Source organism: Bemisia tabaci, chromosome 5 (assembly GCF_918797505.1).
Source record: "Bemisia tabaci chromosome 5, PGI_BMITA_v3".
Classification (NCBI taxonomy): Eukaryota; Metazoa; Arthropoda; class Insecta; order Hemiptera; family Aleyrodidae; genus Bemisia; species Bemisia tabaci.
In genome coordinates, this window is record NC_092797.1 from 7106953 (window position 1) to 7127772 (window position 20820).

A 20820-nucleotide genomic window follows, 5' to 3' on the forward strand; every position below is an offset into this window, starting at 1 on the left:
TGCACGGCAGCCATTTTGAATCCCCCACATCAGCTGACGAATATCGAATATCGTATCGATACGATTGTTCGACTATCGCACTATCGATTCTTTACCATACCTTCTTACGGGGACACAGCTATAGTCGATCGTTCAAGAAGTTTGTCAAGAAAACCGCCTCAACCACTGGACTCGTTCTTCTCGCACCGGCTCACGGAGGAGAGAGGCCGCGGCTAGAATTCTTACGATCAGCGACCTTTCTCCTCATTTTACTTTAAAACTTTCAATCTTAGAGGAAAATGTCATAGGACCCGAAATGACGACCGTAAAATTTTCCTATCGGTTCATTACACAAAATTTTCGAAAAAATAATTTTCGTGACCAAAAATAAGGGTTTTAAAAAGGGCGCAGGCAAAAATTCTTATGATCAGCGACCTTTCTCCTCATTTTACTTTTAAACTTTCAATCTTAGAGGAAAATGTCATAGGACCCAAAATAACGACCGTAAAATTTCCTATCGGTTCATTACACAAAATTTTCAAAAAATAATTTTCGTGACCAAAAATAAGGGTTTTAAAAAGGGCGCAGGCAAAAATTCTTATGATCAGCGACCTTTCTCCTCATTTTACTTTTAAACTTTCAATCTTAGAGGAAAATGCCATTGGACCCGAAATAACGACCGTAAAATTTCCTATCGGTTCATTACACAAAATTTTCGAAAAAATAATTTTCGTGACCAAAAATAAGGGTTTTAAAAAGGGCGCAGGCAAAAATTCTTATGATCAGCGACCTTTCTCCTCAGTTTACTTTTAAACTTTCAATCTTAGAAGAAAATGTCATAGGACCCATAATAACGGCCGTAAAATTTCCTATCGCTTTATTACACTAAATTTTCGGAAAATGGGAGAGGCGATGGAAAGGAATACATACAAGAAAAACGACTCGTACCTGTAAAGATCCACTCTGAATTTCGGTTCCTCCGCACTTCCCATGGCTTCTTCTTGATTCTCGTTGGCCCTGGGGTTAAAGCTTCGTCTCGAACTGATGAAATACTTCTAAAAGAGCAGAGAAGATGACAGTTTTAACGGCAAATGATTCAATAAATTAAAATTAATTGAACGCGCGATCTGGGGACCGGTCGTGAATTTGTGATTGAGTAGGAAAATGCATGGCCGGGCCGGCATGTTGCATTCTTCAAACAGGTGGACGAATTTAATATCGAATATCGTATCGAAGCGATTGTTCGACAATCGCACTATCGATTCTTTACCATACCTTCTTACGGGAACACAGCTATAGTCGATCGTTCAAGAAGTTTGTCAAGAAAACCGCCTCAACCACTGGCTCCGTTCTTCTCGAACCGGCTCACGGAGGAGAGAGGCCGCGGCTAGAATTCTTACGATCAGCGACCTTTCTCCTCACTTTACTTTAAAACTTTCAATCTTAGAGGAAAATGTCATAGGACCCGAAATAACGACCGTAAAATTTCCTATCGGTTCATTACACAAAATTTTTGAAAAAATAATTTTCGTGACCAAAAATAAGGGTTTTAAAAAGGGCGCAGGCAAAAATTCTTATGATCAGCGACCTTTCTCCTCATTTTACTTTTAAACTTTCAATCTTAGAGGAAAATGTCATAGGACCCGAAATGACGACCGTAAAATTTCCTATCGGTTCATTACACAAAATTTTCGAAAAAAATAATATTCGAGACCGAAAATAAGGGTTTTAAAAAGGGCGCAGGCAAAAAATCTTGTGATCAGCGACCTCTCTCCTCATTTTACTATTAAACTTTCAATCTTAGAGGAAAATGTCATAGGACCCGAAATAACGACCGTAAAATTTCCTATCGGTTCATTACACAAAATTTTCGAACAAATAATTTTCGTGACCAAAAATAAGGGTTTTAAAAAGGGGCAGGCAAAAATTCTTATGATCAGCGACCTTTCTCCTCATTTTACTTTAAAACTTCCAATCTTAGAGGAAAATGTCACTGGACCTATAATAACGTCCGTCAAATTTCCTATCGGTTCATTACACAAAATTTTCGATAAAATAATTTTCGTGACCAAAAATATCGTGACGCAAATACACAATTTTACGCGTTCTTACAGGGGCAATGGTAGTCGAAAAGTTGGACCCGAATAGATTTAAAATTTCCTGTCGTTCAGACACCCTTTTGCCCTCTGAGACCGAGGTAAGGGGGCCCGCCCCAAAAAATGTTGGAAAATTTCACATTGTTAAATTAAACTTTAAATCATTGGAGTCAAATTTTTCAGTTCAAAATAACGGCCTTATGATTCTTCGGCCCCTTCATCACATAAATTTTCGAACAAAAGCTTTCGTGTCCAGAGACAAATTTTCAAGGCAAAAATTTTGATCAGCGACCTTTTAGTGATTTTACTTTAGGAAAATTACAACTTATGGGGAAAAAAACGATAACTCGAAAAAAATTCGCCGCGGTTCATTACCCTTTAGGACCTTCGCGACCAAAATATCGGAGGCGATACGCCTCCCCGCCCCCAAACTTTCCGTAGAAACATAAAAATATAAGTTACTTACTCAAAGATAAATTTTACTCGTTCTTGTGGGCATTTCGTGTTGAAACTCGGTAACCTGGAGGACTTTTGATCGTAGAATTCATTTTTGACCTTACTTTTATTGACACAAACAAAAAAAAATGGCTGAGAAGTGAAAAGAAGGCTGTACGAAACATGGATTTTCCCTCCAAAACATTAGCAGTTTGAGAGCCAGACCCAGTGTGCATACTTAACGATATAAGTAGCATGCGGTTCAGTGACAGGGGAAGCTGTAGCGTTCGCCATCCGGGGGGGGGGGGGGGGGGGGGTTAACGTAGTCTCTGTCCCTTGCTCCTCCCCCTAGCCTCCCTAGAAAATTCTTAAAATTTTACTCTATATGCTCTGTTTTTCGGATGAAATCTGATGGAACGTCTTGAAAAACTGTGGCTTTATTTCTTTCTCTCTTACTTATGATTTCGTTTACTCAACTTGTTTCGAATGTTATTGATCATTGGAGGACGGCTCCATGCTCTTAACTCCTAATTTTGCTTTAAGAATTTTTTGAGTTACTTAAATTTCCCCAAAAATTAGCTTTCTGCATTTAAAACATGATTCAGAATTGTCTAATTCATCAGCAATTAGATCCAAGTGAGCGAAATTTTATAGAATTTAAGGGCATTTGCTCCGGAGGAGCACTTACAACCGCGACGGAAAGAGGGAACAAGATAGCGCATCGGAGGCAGAAGCAGCGCGCTGCGGTGACGGGCCATGAGATGGCCAAGAGAAGCGAGCTGCGATCGCGCAGCGAAGGGCTCGGACTCGGAACGTAAGTACCGCTCTACCCGCCCGGCTTGATTCCGCCGCCGAGCAGTGGCTCTCCACTCAGCTGATCGCAAGCGATTCTCCAGCGCATGGGTTGGCCCGGGTTCGGGCCGCGCAGCGCGCTGCGCCACCTCCATCCGCCCTGCCGCTTTCCCACTGAGCTGTGGCTCTACACGTATTTCTGTCTCTCTCTTTTTCTGTTTTTAATGCAATTTACTTACTGAACACCTTTTATAAATTATATTTCGACGGTGAAAGTCGGCAATCACATAACTCGTTTGCGGTGTCTGAAAATCTCCGCCTCTACGTCATTTTTATAAAGGAGAACAAATTGATATTATTTCTTGAAGTTTTTGCAGAATTTTCTTCGCATTGAGACGAAAAATCATGACAGTTTTAAAGAATTGCCGTTGAGTAGTTTTCCGTTTAAAAAATAAAGTATGACAGGAAGTCTGCGACGTTGCAAACCGAGTTATGTGATTGCCGACTTTCACCGTCGATTTGCTTAAATGTTCAACATGAAATAGGTGTAATTTTCTTCTTTCGTTTGAAATCTTTGGGCAAGCAGTGCTTGCCTTGCTTATCCGGACCACACGCCACTGTGCAGACCGTAAATTCAACAAATAACAGATAATCTCATTCATTAGCAATGGCCATTCGATTGATAGTTGGAATAATACACGAAAATGGTGAACCGCGGCTCAGAATGAAACTCGGTCATTGCGCCTTTGATAATGTTTTGTTTTGTTTACCTACTATATTAATCCCTGGTCATATGGCAGCATTCAAACTTAAAATTTTAAAGGAAACGATCAAAAATTAAAATTAAAGTACTCACACTTTACAATTAAGATTCCTAATCAGCTACTTATTTCTTGCGTCCATTACTTATTAAGAATTTTATCGATCGATTTAAGCACAGGAACAAAAACACATGAAGACTCAGCACTCCTCACATTATCAAACAAGCAAGTATAAAGCAGTAAGCTTCCATCATTTAAAAGTTGAAATAGTGACATTACTCAAGAGCTTACATCCCAAAAAGCACTTTTATAATTAAACTTAAAATTGCTGAAGTAAATGATTACGATCGGAGAGGCATTTTATGATAACTGAAGTTGATTTAGTTGAAAAGTCCTTAAACCAATATTACCGGTTACAGCAGCCATGTAGGAAGTAATGAACGTTGCCGTCTTGAAGATATAATGAAGATATCCCAAATCCTTCTCAATAGTTCTTGAGCTAGTAGTGATGGCGATTATTGGATCGATCTTCCAAAAGATCGATAAGATCGAAGAATCGATTCTTTCACGGCGATCTTGCGCGGGGCTCTGCTGCTTTCGATGTATCGATTGAGTGGAGTGGAAAAACGTCTCTAGGCGTAGAACCATCTCGCGGTGGCTTCTCGCCGCGAGGTGCCGATCCGCCGATCGCGACTGCTCGGCGCACTATGGTCCACAGACTGGATTTAACGGAACTTTATTCGTAAATAATGCAATGCACCGTTTTAAAAGTTGATGTATAACTAATGATTTTTGGGTCGCTGATTTCATTGTGCATCTTAGTTTAACAAATATTAACATCCTGACCGAGACACTTGACTTAAAATGTGATTTCTGACGTTTTTAAGACTATAGATTTTTCCCCCTATTCTGACGATGAAGAACATGTGTAAAAATTTTTTTTAAAAAAAGTCTCTAGGTGAAACTTTGATATGTTGCTCAGCTAGTCATTCTGATTAAAAGCTCCTACAGCCCAAAGAGATCCCATGTTCGGTTTTCGAGATATTCGCCGTTTTATTTGCGTGAACGGAGGTCCCGCCGGCCGCACCATTGTGCGGCACTACTCATACCCTTCCCTTCCAGCCCACTCCGGCCCCTCTCCACTTCTCCGTCACCTCGAGACTCGGACACCAACTACGCTCACGAGGCTTCGCTCATTAATTGGCACCAATATGGCACCGGCCCCGGTAGTAGAATAAAAAAAGCCGACTTATTAGTAATGGTTTGGTCAAGAAGACATCATCAGCTTGATCAGCGAACAATTTGATGACAGTTTTTAAACTCCTGGTTTCATCTGGCGCGATAAACCCTGCACCTAATACAACTGCAAGTATACGTTGCCAAATGTGGCGACATTCTTTCTGGTGACTTTTCCTCGCTTAAAAATAAACATTTCAGTTCAATATGACAATTTTCTTGAACATTAGAGTCTTCTTTCAGCATATATTGCCAAAGAATCCATGATAAACACTGACGTACTAACGCAAATTGCTCTTTTGCTTCAAAATCGGGGTTGGCGACGCGTAACCGACCAGACATTTTCGGCCTTTAAAGTCTTGTATTATTAAATACAATCATTATTTCGTTTGGCTTTAAGTCGTTTATAACCGACGGCGACACGACTATTCCTTTCATCAAGTAATCACCCTTAAATGATAGCGTAAGTTCGCAACACGCACCTGCAGGAAGAAATTGGAGAATGCGGAACTGGACTGGAACTAAGAGATGCGGCCCGCCCCGCGCGCTGCCGCAGGAGCAGGGGGTAGGGGGGGAAGGGAGTACGAATCGGCATGGAGGAAATCCGGCGGTATGCATCAGGCACCTGTAGTCTGGGACGGATAAGCGGCTCTCCTCTCCCGTTCTCTCCCCACTCCCTTTTCTCTCTGCTACGTTTACACCGCGAGCGCGGTCTGGCGCGGTCCAAACCCCCGCTCATTGTCAGCTCCCTCAGCTCTGCCCCCCGCGCCACGCCGGTGCATCACCACTCCTCTCTCTCTACCCCTTGCCCCTTCATCATTGCTTCGTCCCGCCCGTTCCCCTCACGCTTTGGTAGCCGGTGCCGGTGCGGTCCCGCGCGCTCCTGCGTCAAAGGATTTTCTCTCTCTCTCAGCCTCAGCGCCGAATGACGCTGTCGGAAGCCAAGCGTCCGTTAATTATTTGCTGTCTACTCTTCTGTATGTATTGTTTCCCACATCCTTAGCCTTAATTTATTAATGGTTTCAAAATATATTTGAGGGTTTTCGGCGAACACAGCGAACCTATAAGTATGGACGCCTCGCCACTGATACAATCAGTTGGATTTTCATTTTAAAACTTGATACACATACAGTATTTTCATCGTCGAGAAGTCAATTTTCTTACTTTTGCTCGTTTGACCGAAATGTATCATTCGTGGAGTTCATGAGTTGATAGACGCGTAGTATTAACTAATACTATACGTGTTCTATCAATACTTTTGAATGAAGTGTTCGTTATATTTGTCCGCCCTTTTGCATTGGTTTAAGAGTTACCTTACCCACGAGTCTCCAAAACACTACTTCCTGGGATTGTGCTCCTCTCAGCCGACTCTCATGTTGGGTCTAGTAGAATAGGGCTGAAAAAGAGTTTTCCTTGAATAATGAAAGGCATGTGGGTGGAAAAGGGTAAGTAGAGATGGTATCAAAATGACTCAAAAGGTGGTGGGAGGGGATCAAAAATTGCAGTTTTAAGGGAGTGAGATGGGCTGAAAAATCGCGTATTGATGTGAATCAATTAACATAAGGCCGGCCAGGTTGGCCTAGTGGTCAGCGCGTCTGACTCTAGGTCAATAGGTCCCGGGTTCGAATCCCGGTGGTGGCGTCTAATTTTCACGGAATTGACGAGTAGATCTGCTGAAACAGATTCTCCTCGGCCCTAATCCCTGAAAATTAGAAAAGCCTGGAGCATGGAGCCTGATGTCTACGGACACTAAACATTGTCTAAAGTTGGCTGAAGGTGCTATAGACACGAAGCCATTAAACCAGCAGGAAAAAAAAAAAAAATTAACATAAGTAAGGTCGCAAAAATGGGATTATTTCGATGAACATACCATCAAGTATAGGTACCAACAATAAAACGTGAATTTTCAACCGGAACTATAGTCTGTCCCAGATAGGAAGAGCGCTGGAAAATCAGAATAATTTGCACTATGTAGAAGCAAGGTTTCGTTCGTTCTATTGTGTCCGACTAATCACCGAGCAAACCCCGCACCGTACAGAGGGTTGGTTATGAGCTCCGCGGCGCGTCGGCGTCTTCACGCCGGGAATCCGCTCCTGGGCCTCGGGGAAAACCACCGCGGAAAGATGCGAAGGGAGTGTGCGTTGCCTCGAGGTGGCTTGTGGCCCTCTGTGCGACGCATTTGAGAGGCGACTAGATGACAGGTAACAAGGGTTGAGGTACCTCCAACCCGCCAAATGGTGCTAATTATTCTGATTTTCCAGCGCTCTACCTATCTGGGACAGACTAAACTCTATCTTTGAATAACTTCTTTTCACTCCGATACTAAAACTTTGAAAATAACCTCCTCCCCCCCCCCCGTGGCGTGCGGTGGGTTTAGTGACAGGGCGAGCTCTAGCGTTCGTAATCCGGGGGGGGGGGGGGTGGTGTTTAACGTAACCTATAGCTCCCATTCCCTCCTCAGGGAGCCTCCCTAGAAAATTATTAAAATTTACATCCTCGCGAACCTCAATTTACTCTATTTTTCGGTTGAAATCTGATGGAACGTCCTGAAAACAATGGTTTTATTTCATTCTCTCTTACTTATGATTTCCATTTGCCACTTATTTGAGGTATATCTAGTCGTTACTCCACAGCGTTTAGAATTTTTTGAGTTATTATACTTCTCAAAAAAACATCTCTCTGCGAATAAACCATAGAGTACAATGTAAATGGGAGAGCTGGTGCCATGTTCTGCTCGACGAGTTCCGAGCCCGGTGTGCGCCGAGTTCGGGTCACTTTTTCGATACATTTTCGATCCAAAATGGCGGTGTGGAATACATGGTGATTCCTATCTCCTTTGTTGTTGTTGTTGTTGTTGTTGTTGTTGTTGTTGTCATCGGATGGCCGGGTACCCGTGTATCGCAAACAATCGATTATGTATCGAAAAAGTGACCCGGCGTCGTACAGGAGTCTCGGAATTCGGGACATGGAAAATGCTTAAAAGTGGCGCCAGCTCTCCCAATTACATTACGACTCTATGTACTCTATGGAATAAACATGCTTGAGAATTGTCTAATTCATCATCAAGTTGATCCAAGTGAGCGGCATGTTATTGAAATGGAGGACACAATTGCCTCGGAGGGAGCAATCGCAATTGCAACCGCGACGGGAAGATGCAACAGGACAGCAGCGGACAGCGCATCGGAGGCACAACCAGCGAAGCGCTCGGACAAGTAGGAACGTACCGCTCTCCCCGCCCCGCCCGCCATGATTCCGCCGCCGAGCAGTCTGGCAGATTAGTCGCCTGGCGCCTGGCGCTCCGCTCATCAGCCCTTCGCAAGCGATTCTTTTTAGAGCATGAGTTGACCCATGTTCGCTGCGCCATGCGCCACCTCCGTCCGCCCTGCCGCCGCTTTCCTACTTTTGTGGCTGCTGCATACGTAACTCTGCCTCTCTCTCTTTCTGTTTTTAATGCAATTTACTTAATAATACATTTTGTAATTTTCCTCTTTCTTCTGAAATATTTGGGCAAGCAGTGCTTGCCTTGCTTATCCGGACCGTGCCGCCACCCCCCCCCCCCCCCCCAATTATGTGTCATCATTTATATTGGCATAAGTTTGGTTATAAATGAATTGTACGATCAAAATACCATTAGTTTCCGTAGTTTCAACACGAAATGTCGACCAGGACGAGTGCAATTTATCGGTGAGTACCTTTTCTTTGCACCCCCGAGATATCTTGTGTTATGTGTTTGTGTCAACAAATCAACAAAGTAAGGTCAAAAATGAATTCTACGATCTAAAGTCCTCCAGGAAACCGAGTTTCAACACGAAATGCCCACAAGAACGAGTAAAATTTATCTTTGAGTAACTTTTACTTTTATGTTTCTACGGAGAGTTAGTAAGAACGCGTTGTGTATTTGCGTCATTTCCTCGAGAAAAGTAAGGTCAAAAATGAATTCTACGATCAAAATAACCTAGGGAACCCTCTCGTTTAGCACAAAATGCCCAGGAACGAGTAAAATAATAGCCGCAACAAGTTAGGAAGTAAGGCGATGACCGGGCCGGGGATTCTAATAGGATTTCGCTCCATCGTGATATGAGCCGGCAAAACGGAGTCCAGGTGCCGAGGCAGATTTCTTGCCAAGTTTCGTGAATGATCGAATATCGCTACGTCCCCGTTAGAAGCTATGGTAATGAATCGATAATGCGATAATCGAGAAATCGCATTCGAAACGAGTATTTCAATATTTTCCTCTAAGATTGAAAGTTTAAAAGTAAAATGAGGAGAAAGGTCGCTGATCATAGGAATTTTTGCCTGCGCCCTTTTTAAAACCCTTATTTTTGGTCACGAAAATTATTTGTTCGAAAATTTTGTGTAATGAACCGATAGGAAATTTGACGGCCGTTATTTCGGGCCCTATGACATTTTCCTCTAAGATTGAAAGTTTAAAAGTAAAATGAGGAGAAAGGTCGCTGATCATAAGAATTTTTGCCTGCGCCGTTTTTAAAACCCTTATTTTTGGTCACGAAAATTATTTTTTCTAAAATTTTGTGTAATGAACCGATAGGAAATTTGACGGCCGTTATTTCGGGTCCTATGACATTTTCTTCTAAGATTGAAAGTTTAAAAGTAAAATGAGGAGAAAGGTCGCTGATCATAAGAATTTTTGCCTGCGCCGTTTTTAAAACCCTTATTTTTGGTCACGAAAATTATTTTTTCTAAAATTTTGTGTAATGAACCGATAGGAAATTTTACGGTCGTTATTTCGGGTCCTATGACATTTTCCTCTAAGATTGAAAGTTTTAAAGTAAAATGAGGAGAAAGGTCGCTGATCGTAAGAATTCTAGCCGCGGCCTCTCTCCTCCGTGAGCCGGTGCGAGAAGAACGAGTCCAGTGGTTGAGGCGGTTTTCTTGACAAACTTCTTGAACGATCGACTATAGCTGTGTCCCCGTAAGAAGGTATGGTAAAGAATCGATAGTGCGATAGTCGAACAATCGCATTCGATACGATATTCGATATTCGTCAGCTGATGTGGGGGATTCAAAATGGCTGCCGTACATGAAATATCGCGCGTAACTACGGCCGGTCCAATGCCGGTCACAAGATCGCTCAATTAATTTCAATTTATTTAATTAATTAGCCGTTAAAACTGTCATCCTCTTTGCTCATTTAGAAGTATTTCATCAATTGGAGACGAAGAATCAATCCGAGGGCCGACGGAAATTAAGAAGAAGCCATGGGAAGTGCGGAGAAACCGAAGTTCTGAGTGGATTTTCACAGGTACGAGTGTATGAGTCGTTTTTTTGGTATTGCTTACAATCGCCTCTCTTTCAACTAAATCGAGGAAGCTTACAATTCCTATATGAGAACGTAGTGTTGTTCCCACAACTTACGATGTTACAACAGAATTGTCATCAGACTCCTGTGATGGAACATGTCTATTTGTCTGTTGCCGGACTCGTCTTGGCACTTGGAGACTCTGCTATGGACCAAGAGCTATTTCTTTATCTCCTCTTATCGTATCTAGTCAATCAATGAATGCAGACCGGTTTTTGAAACTCTGTTGGTACGCCAGGACAAAGATATGGAATGTGTGAGCTTTGCGCCTGGAAGACCTTGATCCCTTATGGCCTGGACATGCTGATAAGAGTTTCAGCGATCGATTCCTGTGTGTGAAACTGAAGCTAACTTTTAAGAAGGAACCTCTGAGCACAGTAAAGAGTGTTTTACAGGTTTCATTTCCCAATACCCTGCAAATAGTAAGAACTGTCAATACTGTTGCCGCATCTAATGAGCATCCTAGTTCGGACTCAACTGCCAGGTAGCTCCTGCCTAAATTTCCTCCTCAAGAATTGTATCTTCCTCATTCCCTAAATGTCCTCTAACTCTCTCCTTCTTTCAGTTTCATGTCATTTAATCTCTGAAGGAAAGAGTTAGTTTGTCTGCATGTGATAATGCTGTGATAATGAGGCCAATTTCTTCATTTGGGAGCTCACGTAGACCATCTCTTCTCTGCTAATCGATAGCTTATTCACTGCTTCACCCTCTAATTTCTCTTTCTTTATTCAATGGGCCAGTTGCGCTGGTGACAGAATCATGTTTTGATGCTTGGTTCTAGTAGAATAGCTCTAAATACAAAGATCTGTCCCAACAGCAACTCTCTACCTTGAATATTAACCGAAATATCTTTCCTAGAAAAACTCAATTTATGACGTCATCCACTGCGGTAGGTATCGCAAAACATGATACGTCCTACTGTGGTGGATGACTTCATAAATCGAGTTTTTAAAGGCGAGATACCTTGGTTAATATTCAACATAGAAATTTGTTGTTTGGCCAGATCTCATCATTTTTAGTTGATCTGCAAAAATAAAGTATCATAACAGGATTCTGAGACCAGCACAACTCGCCCATTCTCCCACTCCTATGTTTTATTTCCATTGTTTCAAGTCTAAATTTTTTGGAATTACCTGTTTACTCTGCTATCTAGAGGTGTCATCAGCTTAGTTGGCACTTGTTTACATTTCGCTTGCAAGCAATTGTGCTGCAATTGTCCAACAGTAATAGGCGATTGACGGTAGCCTGATCGCGAGCTTAGTCAATCCTCGATTCCTGTTCGACGACTACATTATAGTTGCTTGCAAACGATATGTATTCAAGTGCCAACTTAGCTGATGACACCTCTACCTCAAGTTAGCAGTATTACTTCTGATAGTTTTTGACAAGTGTGTCCTACCTCTTGAAGGCATAAAGTTATTTGAACAATTTGATCTACTCTCCACCGTCAACCTTCTCTGGTTTTGAATCGTGCAACACTCAAGAATATTTATTTTTGGTTTACAGTGTACTCTCAATTTTTAAGTAATTAGAGTGAGTATGTTTTCAAAACCATTCATTTCTCTTAGTTCCATGTACAACAATGCTTGCTTGCCGACTTTTATATCTTTGATGGTTTTTTGCACAAAGGAGTCAACTTCTCAAAATGGTGGCAGATAAGGTTACATTAACATTAACTGATGCCTTATGCAATGTTGACGCCTTAGATGAGCTTACGTTACATAATCAACAACTGAGTATGAAAGCTCAGCCATGCTCTGTCATTTATCAAGCTAACTTCGAAGACCGAAATGGTTTTATCACTGGCCTAGCAGAGCACATTGAAGAAGCCACCGTTCATGCAGGGGCGGACTGGTAGTCGAAAAGTTAGGAGGCGACCTAGATTTGGGGGCCCCTTCTGTCGTTCAGAGGTCCCTCTAAGGAGGTCCGGGGGCCCTCCCCCGTAAAATTTGGAAAATTTCACATTTTTTAAACGCAACTTGAAGCATCTTGGAGTCAAATTTTTCAGTATTTGAACTTCAAAATAACCCGTTCTTAGGATTCTTCGGGGGCCCTTCATCACATAAGCCTTAGGCGAGCTTTCATGTCTCTTAGAGACACATTTTCAAGAATTTTGGGGCCTCTTAGTGACTGAAGAGGATAGGAAAATTACAACATTATGGGGAAAAAACGATAACTCGAAAAAAATTCGCCGCGAGGGCCCCTTAAGGACCTCCGCGGCAAATTGTTAGGAGGTGATCGCCTCCCCGCCCCCATGGCCAGTCCGCCCCTGCGTTCATGCCAGTTTGGGAAGCTTCACATTCCTGCTGCTTGACCGCCGTTAATCCGTTTAATTGAATGGATGATGAATGATATTCAATGATTTTTAGAAAAATCTTGCTTTTCCAAGATAATTTTGAGAAAAATGAGAGGAGATCCTAAGTTTTTAGCAGGGAATGAATAATATCGAGAACTACCGATAACATGCTTAAATCATCGGATGACTCTTTCACTCTTACCTAAATCATTACAGAACTACGGCAGGATCAGAAACATCGTATTCGAAAAGTTAGTTCAATGCAAGTGTTTTCAACTTAAAGCAGACACTTCGAAAATTGGTAGAGGCATCTATTTTAGAATCAAATCAGAAATGTATGTATTTTGTTGATGGAAGGTCATTTGAACCTTGATTTAAATTTAAAGATTTCAAACTATCCAAGGAATCCATCGCAGATTGACCTTTACATGTAAATGTATTCATTTTTGAACCTTTATAGTATATGCACTGAAAACTGTCAATAGGTTTTTTCATTGAAATTTAATCGACACAGGTTTTGGTCGTTTTAAAAATTCAGAGCTTTGCCATGTTGTGAATTTAAAGTTGTCAATCTACCAATCCTGTAAAATATCTATTTGTAATGAAGGAACTGTTGGAAGATGGCTTGAAACATGCGGTCATGCTGTACACGTGGCGATGTTGCTCTCGAGCCATCCCGCAACGGAAGTCCAATGAGCAGCCGAACTGGGTGGAAATCTATGAAAAGACTGCTGAAGTATTAGCTCCTGAAGTGAAAAAGCTGCTTAATTTCATGTATTTTCAGGTGAGCATTCTAATTTTGTTCGTTTTCGACATTCAGTAGGTAATTGAAGTGTAAAAGAAGGGGTAAAAGAAGTGTAACTGATGTTGCCGGCCCAGAGAAACATGCAAGAAAAAAGGGATATTTGAATGCTTCCAACCACAATTTCCACTAATTGCCACAATGCTAGAACTTATAGTTTAGGTTACCCACCTGACACCTGTAGTCTTAAGTTACATAATTAAAAGACAAATAACTAAACGAAAGTATATCAATTACATCAATAAAATGATTAAATTAATTATCTTTGTCTTCAATATTAAAAATGTCAATGAGAACATTTACTTAATTAACTATAATTACTTCCCTCTGCTTTTTAGTTCCGTGCAAAAACTGTGATGGTGCGCATATTCCACAACTGTGTGATCTTTTATGTATTTGGTATGAATTGGTACAATTGAAACAATAAAAATTGTTATAGTATATGCAAAATGCTGGTCACCGTGCCTGAAATTACCTGGCGCATTTACCAAGAAAACAGTCTTGGCTGTGGACTTGCCAACGGTCTTAGTCTTTTTGATATTCATTCAGTTTTTCTATCTATTGAACTTCCAACTTATTTTTGCCAATATTCATCGGAAGATATCATTATTTCTAGGATATATGCCCTAGGTTTAGATCTCAATTGATTATACAATGATAACTTCTCGCTTGCCAAATGATAATTACTTTTTTGAACTATCGCCCTGAAGAAAGTTTCATGCTTTCAGAGAGGAAACTACTGAGTGAATTTTCTGAAAATTTTCATTTAGAGACTCATGAAAAATATTCAGTAGGAGTTTCAGCGAATTACATACATTTGCTTGATCATAATGGATGAAAAATTGGTGAAGATTCTGAAACTTTGCAATTGAAGAGCGTCCTTTCTGTGCTTTGATTTTCTCAAAAGTTGGAATTACTTGACAAATCCTAATAATGAATTTGAATTTCACTTTATCATTCTCTTCATGCTTTACTTTGATTACACAACACAACAAATTTCCGGTTTTGGTTTGTCCTTCAAACCAAACAAATTTTTTTCGTTTCCTAGGTGCTAAAGAAGTCCGAAAATGCCTATTTAAACTTCAGGAAAATCGTCTGGTGCTTAGGACGCAACCATTTTGAATTTTTCAAAATTGAGAAAACCCACCATTAGATTTTTGCAAATATCTCCTCAACGGTTCATTCCTCCAAAAAAACAAAAACACCAACAGAAAGAACACAAAATTTTCTACGAAAATCATCCTCCCCTGTTTTTTCTAGCTCACTTCTTTGGTTGTAAATTTGACGTTTTTTTCAAAAATTTGCTTATATAAGGCGCATTTTTGCTGATTTTAGGAGAAACTTTGCTTCAAATCTCCAGCCACGATTATCTGAGATAAAAACTGTAATGCTCATTGAAAAGAGCGTAGAATTTACTTCTAGAAAACATATGTCAATAGTTTCTGAACTTGATTAAATTCTGTGAAACAGCAGTTAATTAGCTCCACTCTCAAATTGTGATTTTGTCAACCATCTTCTTTAAAATCAAGAAAAAAAGAAGAAAAAAACCTAAAACCGTGGCTCAAACTGTGTAACAATGTGGTAAAATAGTGCTGGGCCCGCACTATATGGAGGGGGGGAGGGGAGCCTAAAAGTTCAAACATTTTCAATCGGAGCCAACAATTTTGAGCTCTAATGAGGATCAGTACAAAACTGATGGGGGAGAGTGTTCAGCTCAGGCAGTTTGCATTGGAATATTAAGGTGAGATCACGTCGAGAGATCTATACTTTTGGGTCTTTTTATACCTCATCAGTAGATCACACTAGTCAGTGAACCCAACTGAAAATCTTGCAAAATCCAAAACGGCATCAAAGCACAAGTTTGAGGCTCAAGTTTTGTACTGCAAGACGGTAAGTTTCATATTAGTACTTATCAGAGCTCACAAGTTTTGATTCTGATTGAAAATTTTTGAACTTTTGGGCTTTTGATCTCACTGACTAGTGTGATCTACTGATGAGGTATTAAATCAAGTTCAGAAACTATTGACATATGTTTTTTAGACGTAAATTCTACGCTCTTTTCAATGAGCATTACAGTTTTTATCTCAGATAATCGTGGCTGGAGATTTGAAGCAAAGTTTCTCCTGAAATCAGCAAAAATGTGCTTTTTTAAAAGCTAATTTTTGAAGAAAACGTCAAATTTACGATCAAAGAAGTAAGCCAGAAAAAACAGGGGAGGATGATTTCCGTAGGAAATTTTGTGTTCTTTCTGCTGGTTTTTTTTTTTTTTTTTTTTTTTTTTTTTTTTTTTTTTTTTTTTTTTTTTTGTGGGATGAACCATTGAGGAGATATTTGCAAAAATCTAATGGTGGGTTTTCTCAATTTTGAAAAATTCATAATGGCGGCGTCCTGAGCACCAGACAATTTTCCTGAAGTTTATATGGGCATTTTCGGACTTCTTTAGCACCTAGGAAACGAATAAAATTGGTTTGGTTCGAAGGACAGAGCCCATGTTGAGCGGTGTTAATCTTCATTTATTTACTTCTATTAAACTGTACATGGCATCTAGGAAAGTCTTACTTTCTACTAACAAAAACATGTTTTATGCTCAGTCCGGATTTCAGCAGCTTCTGTGGCCACGATCATCAGTTGATTGTCAACGTTGATGGTGGCCAGGGGTAGTTACTACAGGGCATACTGATCATGAAAAACGCAGGTGAAAGTGTTTTCTAAGTTAGGTACAGATTTTAATCACATAACTTTTACTGTCAAGGAATAAATCAATTTAGTGAGATCATTAATCTCTATTTCCAATTATTTCTTCCAACACAACATACACATTTCATTTCACAACATTACATTTCACAACAATTAGCGATTGAAAGATTTTTTGCAGAGGTGAAAAGGCTGTGCCATGCTGAAAAGAGGCAGGATTTTGTGTCGGAAGCCTATCTGCTCACCCTAGGATTTATCAATATGTTTGCGGTGCTAGATGAACTAAAAAACATGAAATCAAGTGTGAAATCATAATTATTCTATCTATAGCCGGTAAATTAATGTCTGTGAAGTAATAAAAGATTTCTCCATTTTGAAGTTTTCTCCTGTGTGCCTGATTGAAGATTATTTTTAAAAAATGTGTGTACAAAAGTAATATCGCAAAAGTCTCTACAAGAGCTGTCCAAAAATTAATATTTAAGTCTTATATGTTTTAATTAGAGTTAATCAGGACTGGGGAAAGAAAAGAAGAGACATAAGTCACATCAGTCTGAATGCATCAATCATCAGTTGGCCCAAGGCGGATAAAGAATGGTGGTCGCATCTCGTACCCTCTTGACGTCACGATTGTAAACAAACCCAACTGCGGAGTTAGGGGGTTTGAGGTTTACGCTGCACTCTAACGCTAAGGTATTGTATAGTCACTTATCATTGTAAGTATTTCTGGCGTTGATAGCCCGAATTTAAAGTGAAATTACTGCGGTGTATTTTATTTTGCTATCTTTATCAGTAAATAATTTACAAACCGTGAGAGGTTTTATTTTTTTTTTTTTAATATTTCTTATTTTCTCCATGGGTACCTGATTATCAATATAATTTTTCGGGGGATCCCCTGAACCCCCTTGTCTGGGGGGAGTCCTCCCTTTGTTTTTCAGAAATCCCGACCCCCTCTCCGTTTTTCCAATTTTCACACTTGTCTCCCAAATTTCCGAAAGTACAAATTTCTCCTGGAAGCATCAAAAAGAAGAATGACTGGACGTTATTTCCAAATTTCTAAGGAAAAACTACCGCATTACAGCTCCCAAAAATCCGAAATATACTAAGTCCAAAATGATAGGTCCAGTTTCGTCAGAAAGTTGCACATGTGCGTGAAGGAACGAGCCCATCGGGTACATTTCTTTAAACACAAATTTCAGCCAGAAATATTAAACATTAGAATGATTGTAACTTCCTTGCAAATTCTTAGTAAAAATTAACTCAGACTACGATCTGAAAGCGTTTCATTAGGAAGGAAAACTCATAATTCCGTTTGGAAGTTGTATGAGCCTCGCGCCGCGGCATCGCATCGGGTACACTTCGGGTACATTTCAAATCGCACGGTAAAAGCCCGTACCCTCTGCACGTCACACATCTTCAAGATGGCAGCCAAAATCGAAATGCGACCACCATTCTTTATCCGCCTTGCAGTTGGCCATTGGTTAGCATGTAAATATCTGTTGAATGGTGCAATTTTTGGATGTGACATTTGTCTCTTCTTTTCTTTCCCTAGTTCTGTGTCTTTCAGCCATCTGGCATATCTTCAATTGTCGAGGAATTTTACCCAAATGAGGCATAAAAATTCCTTTTCTAAACTCTGTGGCAACCCTGTGTCACATCGAGGAGAGTTAAGTCCTTTGTCCTTGACATCGAACAATTTTCTCCCTTCCTTCTGATTCATATCAAACCTCCGTTGTAGCTCAAAAGTATCGTGACAAGTCTCTACACCATTCCTTCTTTTTTCAGTGCCGCCCAGTTCTTGCAAGTTATGGCAGATTCACACACCCTGCAGGAGTTGCAGAACAAAAATTTCTTGCTACACAGAACAAAATTCAAGACACGGTGGAAGAGAATTTGGAAAAAATAATCGGTACGAAGAGCTTCTGTTCGATGTTGTCAATCTGTGTGTGCACATGTTCGAAACAAAAATGTACCTGACACCCACCGAAAAGCACATGCTGGTTAAAGTAAGTACCATGTCATCTCATCTTCATGATTCGTTCGACCTTCGAAAGTGATTGGTTTTGACATTTTTTTAAGGCCTTGAAAGTGCTTGAATTCTTCTCTCCTGATAAGAGTCAGCAGTTAATTTAAAGAAGGAAAGAAAGAAAGAAACATTTTTTGATGTTTCATTGATTGTAGGAAAACATCTTGTTCACAAACGATATCGCTGTCTCTTCTGAAAGGAGAATCCAAAAGTGCAGACTCAAGCTCTTTTCAGGGAAATTACCGTGTTTTGGAAAAAATTTGGAAAAAAAAGAGAACTGTTGTTCCAGTCATAAGTCAGTTAAGACTCTGAAGATCTCAAAATTGAGATTTTAACACTATTTTCAGAAGAGTGTTTTTTTAAAAATTCTCGCTGCCATTAATGCGCATAGATCTTAAACTAAACTTTTAAATTCAAGAAATGTAACTGAAGTTCAGGCGATTCGTGAACTTTTAATAAGATTTTGTATTTTGGCCATGTGTCTCATTGCGCGTGTGTGTCATTTCTTCTGCGCTGTTCTTGACTTCATAGCAAGACAGTTCTAAGTTACTCAGTATTTTTTTCTCAGGTTTCACAATGATTTGAAATCTGCAAGATGTAAGTACTACCACTTATCTCTACGGTCTCTAAATATTTTTTCATGCCCTTTTAAAACTACATAGATGAAGAGTCTTATGGTGCAAACCAGGTATGGAAAGCAATGTAACACCAGGGGATTGTCACATTAACCGTCCAAATGGTAACAGTCGAACTGAGTTTACGACAGGGGCTTGATTCTGTGTTGCTCCCAGGCAATGTCATAGGCATGAAGTATGCACCCATTGCGCAGCTATACATCTTCTCTTTTGATGTGATGGTGAGAAATCGTCAGTCTAGAATGTAATTAAAATGCTGCCTTCAATTTTGTTGATTAGAGGTGAGATTGTTTGGCGAAACGTTGAGAATTTGTTTTTCACGACTCTCTGTGTGACACCCTCAAATGTTTTGGAATGCGACATGTGAGGCAAAACTTTTGTCGCCCATTTGGTATTAATTTTCTTTGAGTCTAAAAATTTTCATCTTATGGAGTTTTTAGTTTAAACCGAATCTGTGGGCAGTGGCTATCAGCAAGAGCAATTTACTACTAGCTAATACTAAGTAGGAATGACAAAGAAAAACTCGGAAGATGAGTGAAGAAACTTAATAATTTATTATCTTAATTTTTAAGCCTTCCTCACCCATCAATCGAATTTTTCATTCACTCCCTTTACCCCACTTCCAGCTATCGAGTCCACCATTTGCGTAACTAAATTTCAATGTTAGTGCCTCTTTGGTACCTGTCTCTAAAATCTCTCTCTCACTCCTCCTGAATGGTTGGAAATTGAGGAATTGAAAAAAAGTTTTTCAATCCGTCTCTCCATGATGAATCATCTAAATTAAGAAGTGCTGATTTTAAATCTTAGGGGTAACCTCTGGAACTTCCGTAACCAGTGAACAACTGCAGCATCCAATAGTTTGCGTTGCTAAGATCACAGTAGAAGCTCAGGATAATTAATGAGCCTCCTGCTGGTGAATGATGATCATTTGTGTCGGTCTCCAGCACCATTTGCAAAAAATGTCTGCTTTGATTTCTGAAGGAGCCTTGATTCGCCGCCCTTTCTTCTCTTCTTAGATGAGAGAATACCCAGCACAATGTCCAAACACCTTTATGACGTAGTTCCATGTGGGGGTTACAAGTATTGTCTTATATTTTGTAGTTTTACGAATGGTTTTAATGTTTGCTTTTAGGTTGTACTGGTTAGAATCTATGTCCTGGAGCGCCATCTAAAATCATTCTAGATGGCCGCAGTCATTGCTTTTGTTTTGGTCAGCAGACTGGCTGAAAGCATCTGGCGACACACATGGAAAACTGGGAGCACCCTACGCCTGTTATCATGTATCTGCTTGCTGTGTTGGGTCATCCTCAGCCTTGTCTAAGTAAAAACCCAGGTGCCTGATGGATGCCTCAATGCACACAGGTCAATAGTCTACATACCGCTCCAGTCTTCAAGCTCAATCCTATTCTGAAACTCATCATACAATTACCATCAGAAAATAGTGGAACACTTCTTTTTCTTGTTTCTTTCGTCCCTCTTTAACTGCTAATTCAGTGCATCGATATTTTCCATAATTTTTATATAAATAATCTCGGAATAATTAAATCGAGGATGAAATATGTAATCAGGAGAGTAAATTCATAACACAGTTTTCCTCCTTGTCCTTAAAAATGTTCCATTTGGACGATAAAATTGCAAAAATGCTCACCTCGATTGCGATGTTACACAATCTTCCCTTCTACTTTATTTTTACAAGGAGACCGAACCTGCATCATGGTTCGCAACTTTCACACAACATTCTTCACATCGAG

At 40.2% G+C, this 20820-nt stretch overlaps 1 protein-coding gene across 1 annotated transcript; it reads left to right on the forward strand.

Annotated features, from left to right (window-relative positions):
• The first annotated feature begins 8874 nt into the window (after nucleotides 1–8874).
• Nucleotides 8875–19478, forward strand: LOC140224726 (cytoplasmic FMR1-interacting protein-like). The gene is made up of 5 exons (XM_072301146.1): nucleotides 8875–8983; nucleotides 10456–10562; nucleotides 13523–13699; nucleotides 18194–18414; nucleotides 19097–19478. The coding sequence occupies exons 3-4, from the start codon at nucleotides 13556–13558 to the stop codon at nucleotides 18383–18385; spliced, it is 336 nt and encodes a 111-aa protein (XP_072157247.1). The 5' UTR covers nucleotides 8875–8983; nucleotides 10456–10562; nucleotides 13523–13555; the 3' UTR covers nucleotides 18386–18414; nucleotides 19097–19478.
• The last annotated feature ends 1342 nt before the right edge of the window (nucleotides 19479–20820 follow it).

Excerpts from the sequence above, each read along its gene's own strand:
- LOC140224726 (XM_072301146.1), top strand. The coding sequence starts at position 13,556 with ATGCTGTACACGTGGCGATGTTGCTCTCGAGCCATCCCGCAACGGAAG. Across the intron at positions 13,700-18,193 it reads TTAATTTCATGTATTTTCAG|TGCCGCCCAGTTCTTGCAAG; the intron begins GTGAGCATTCTA and ends TTCTTTTTTCAG.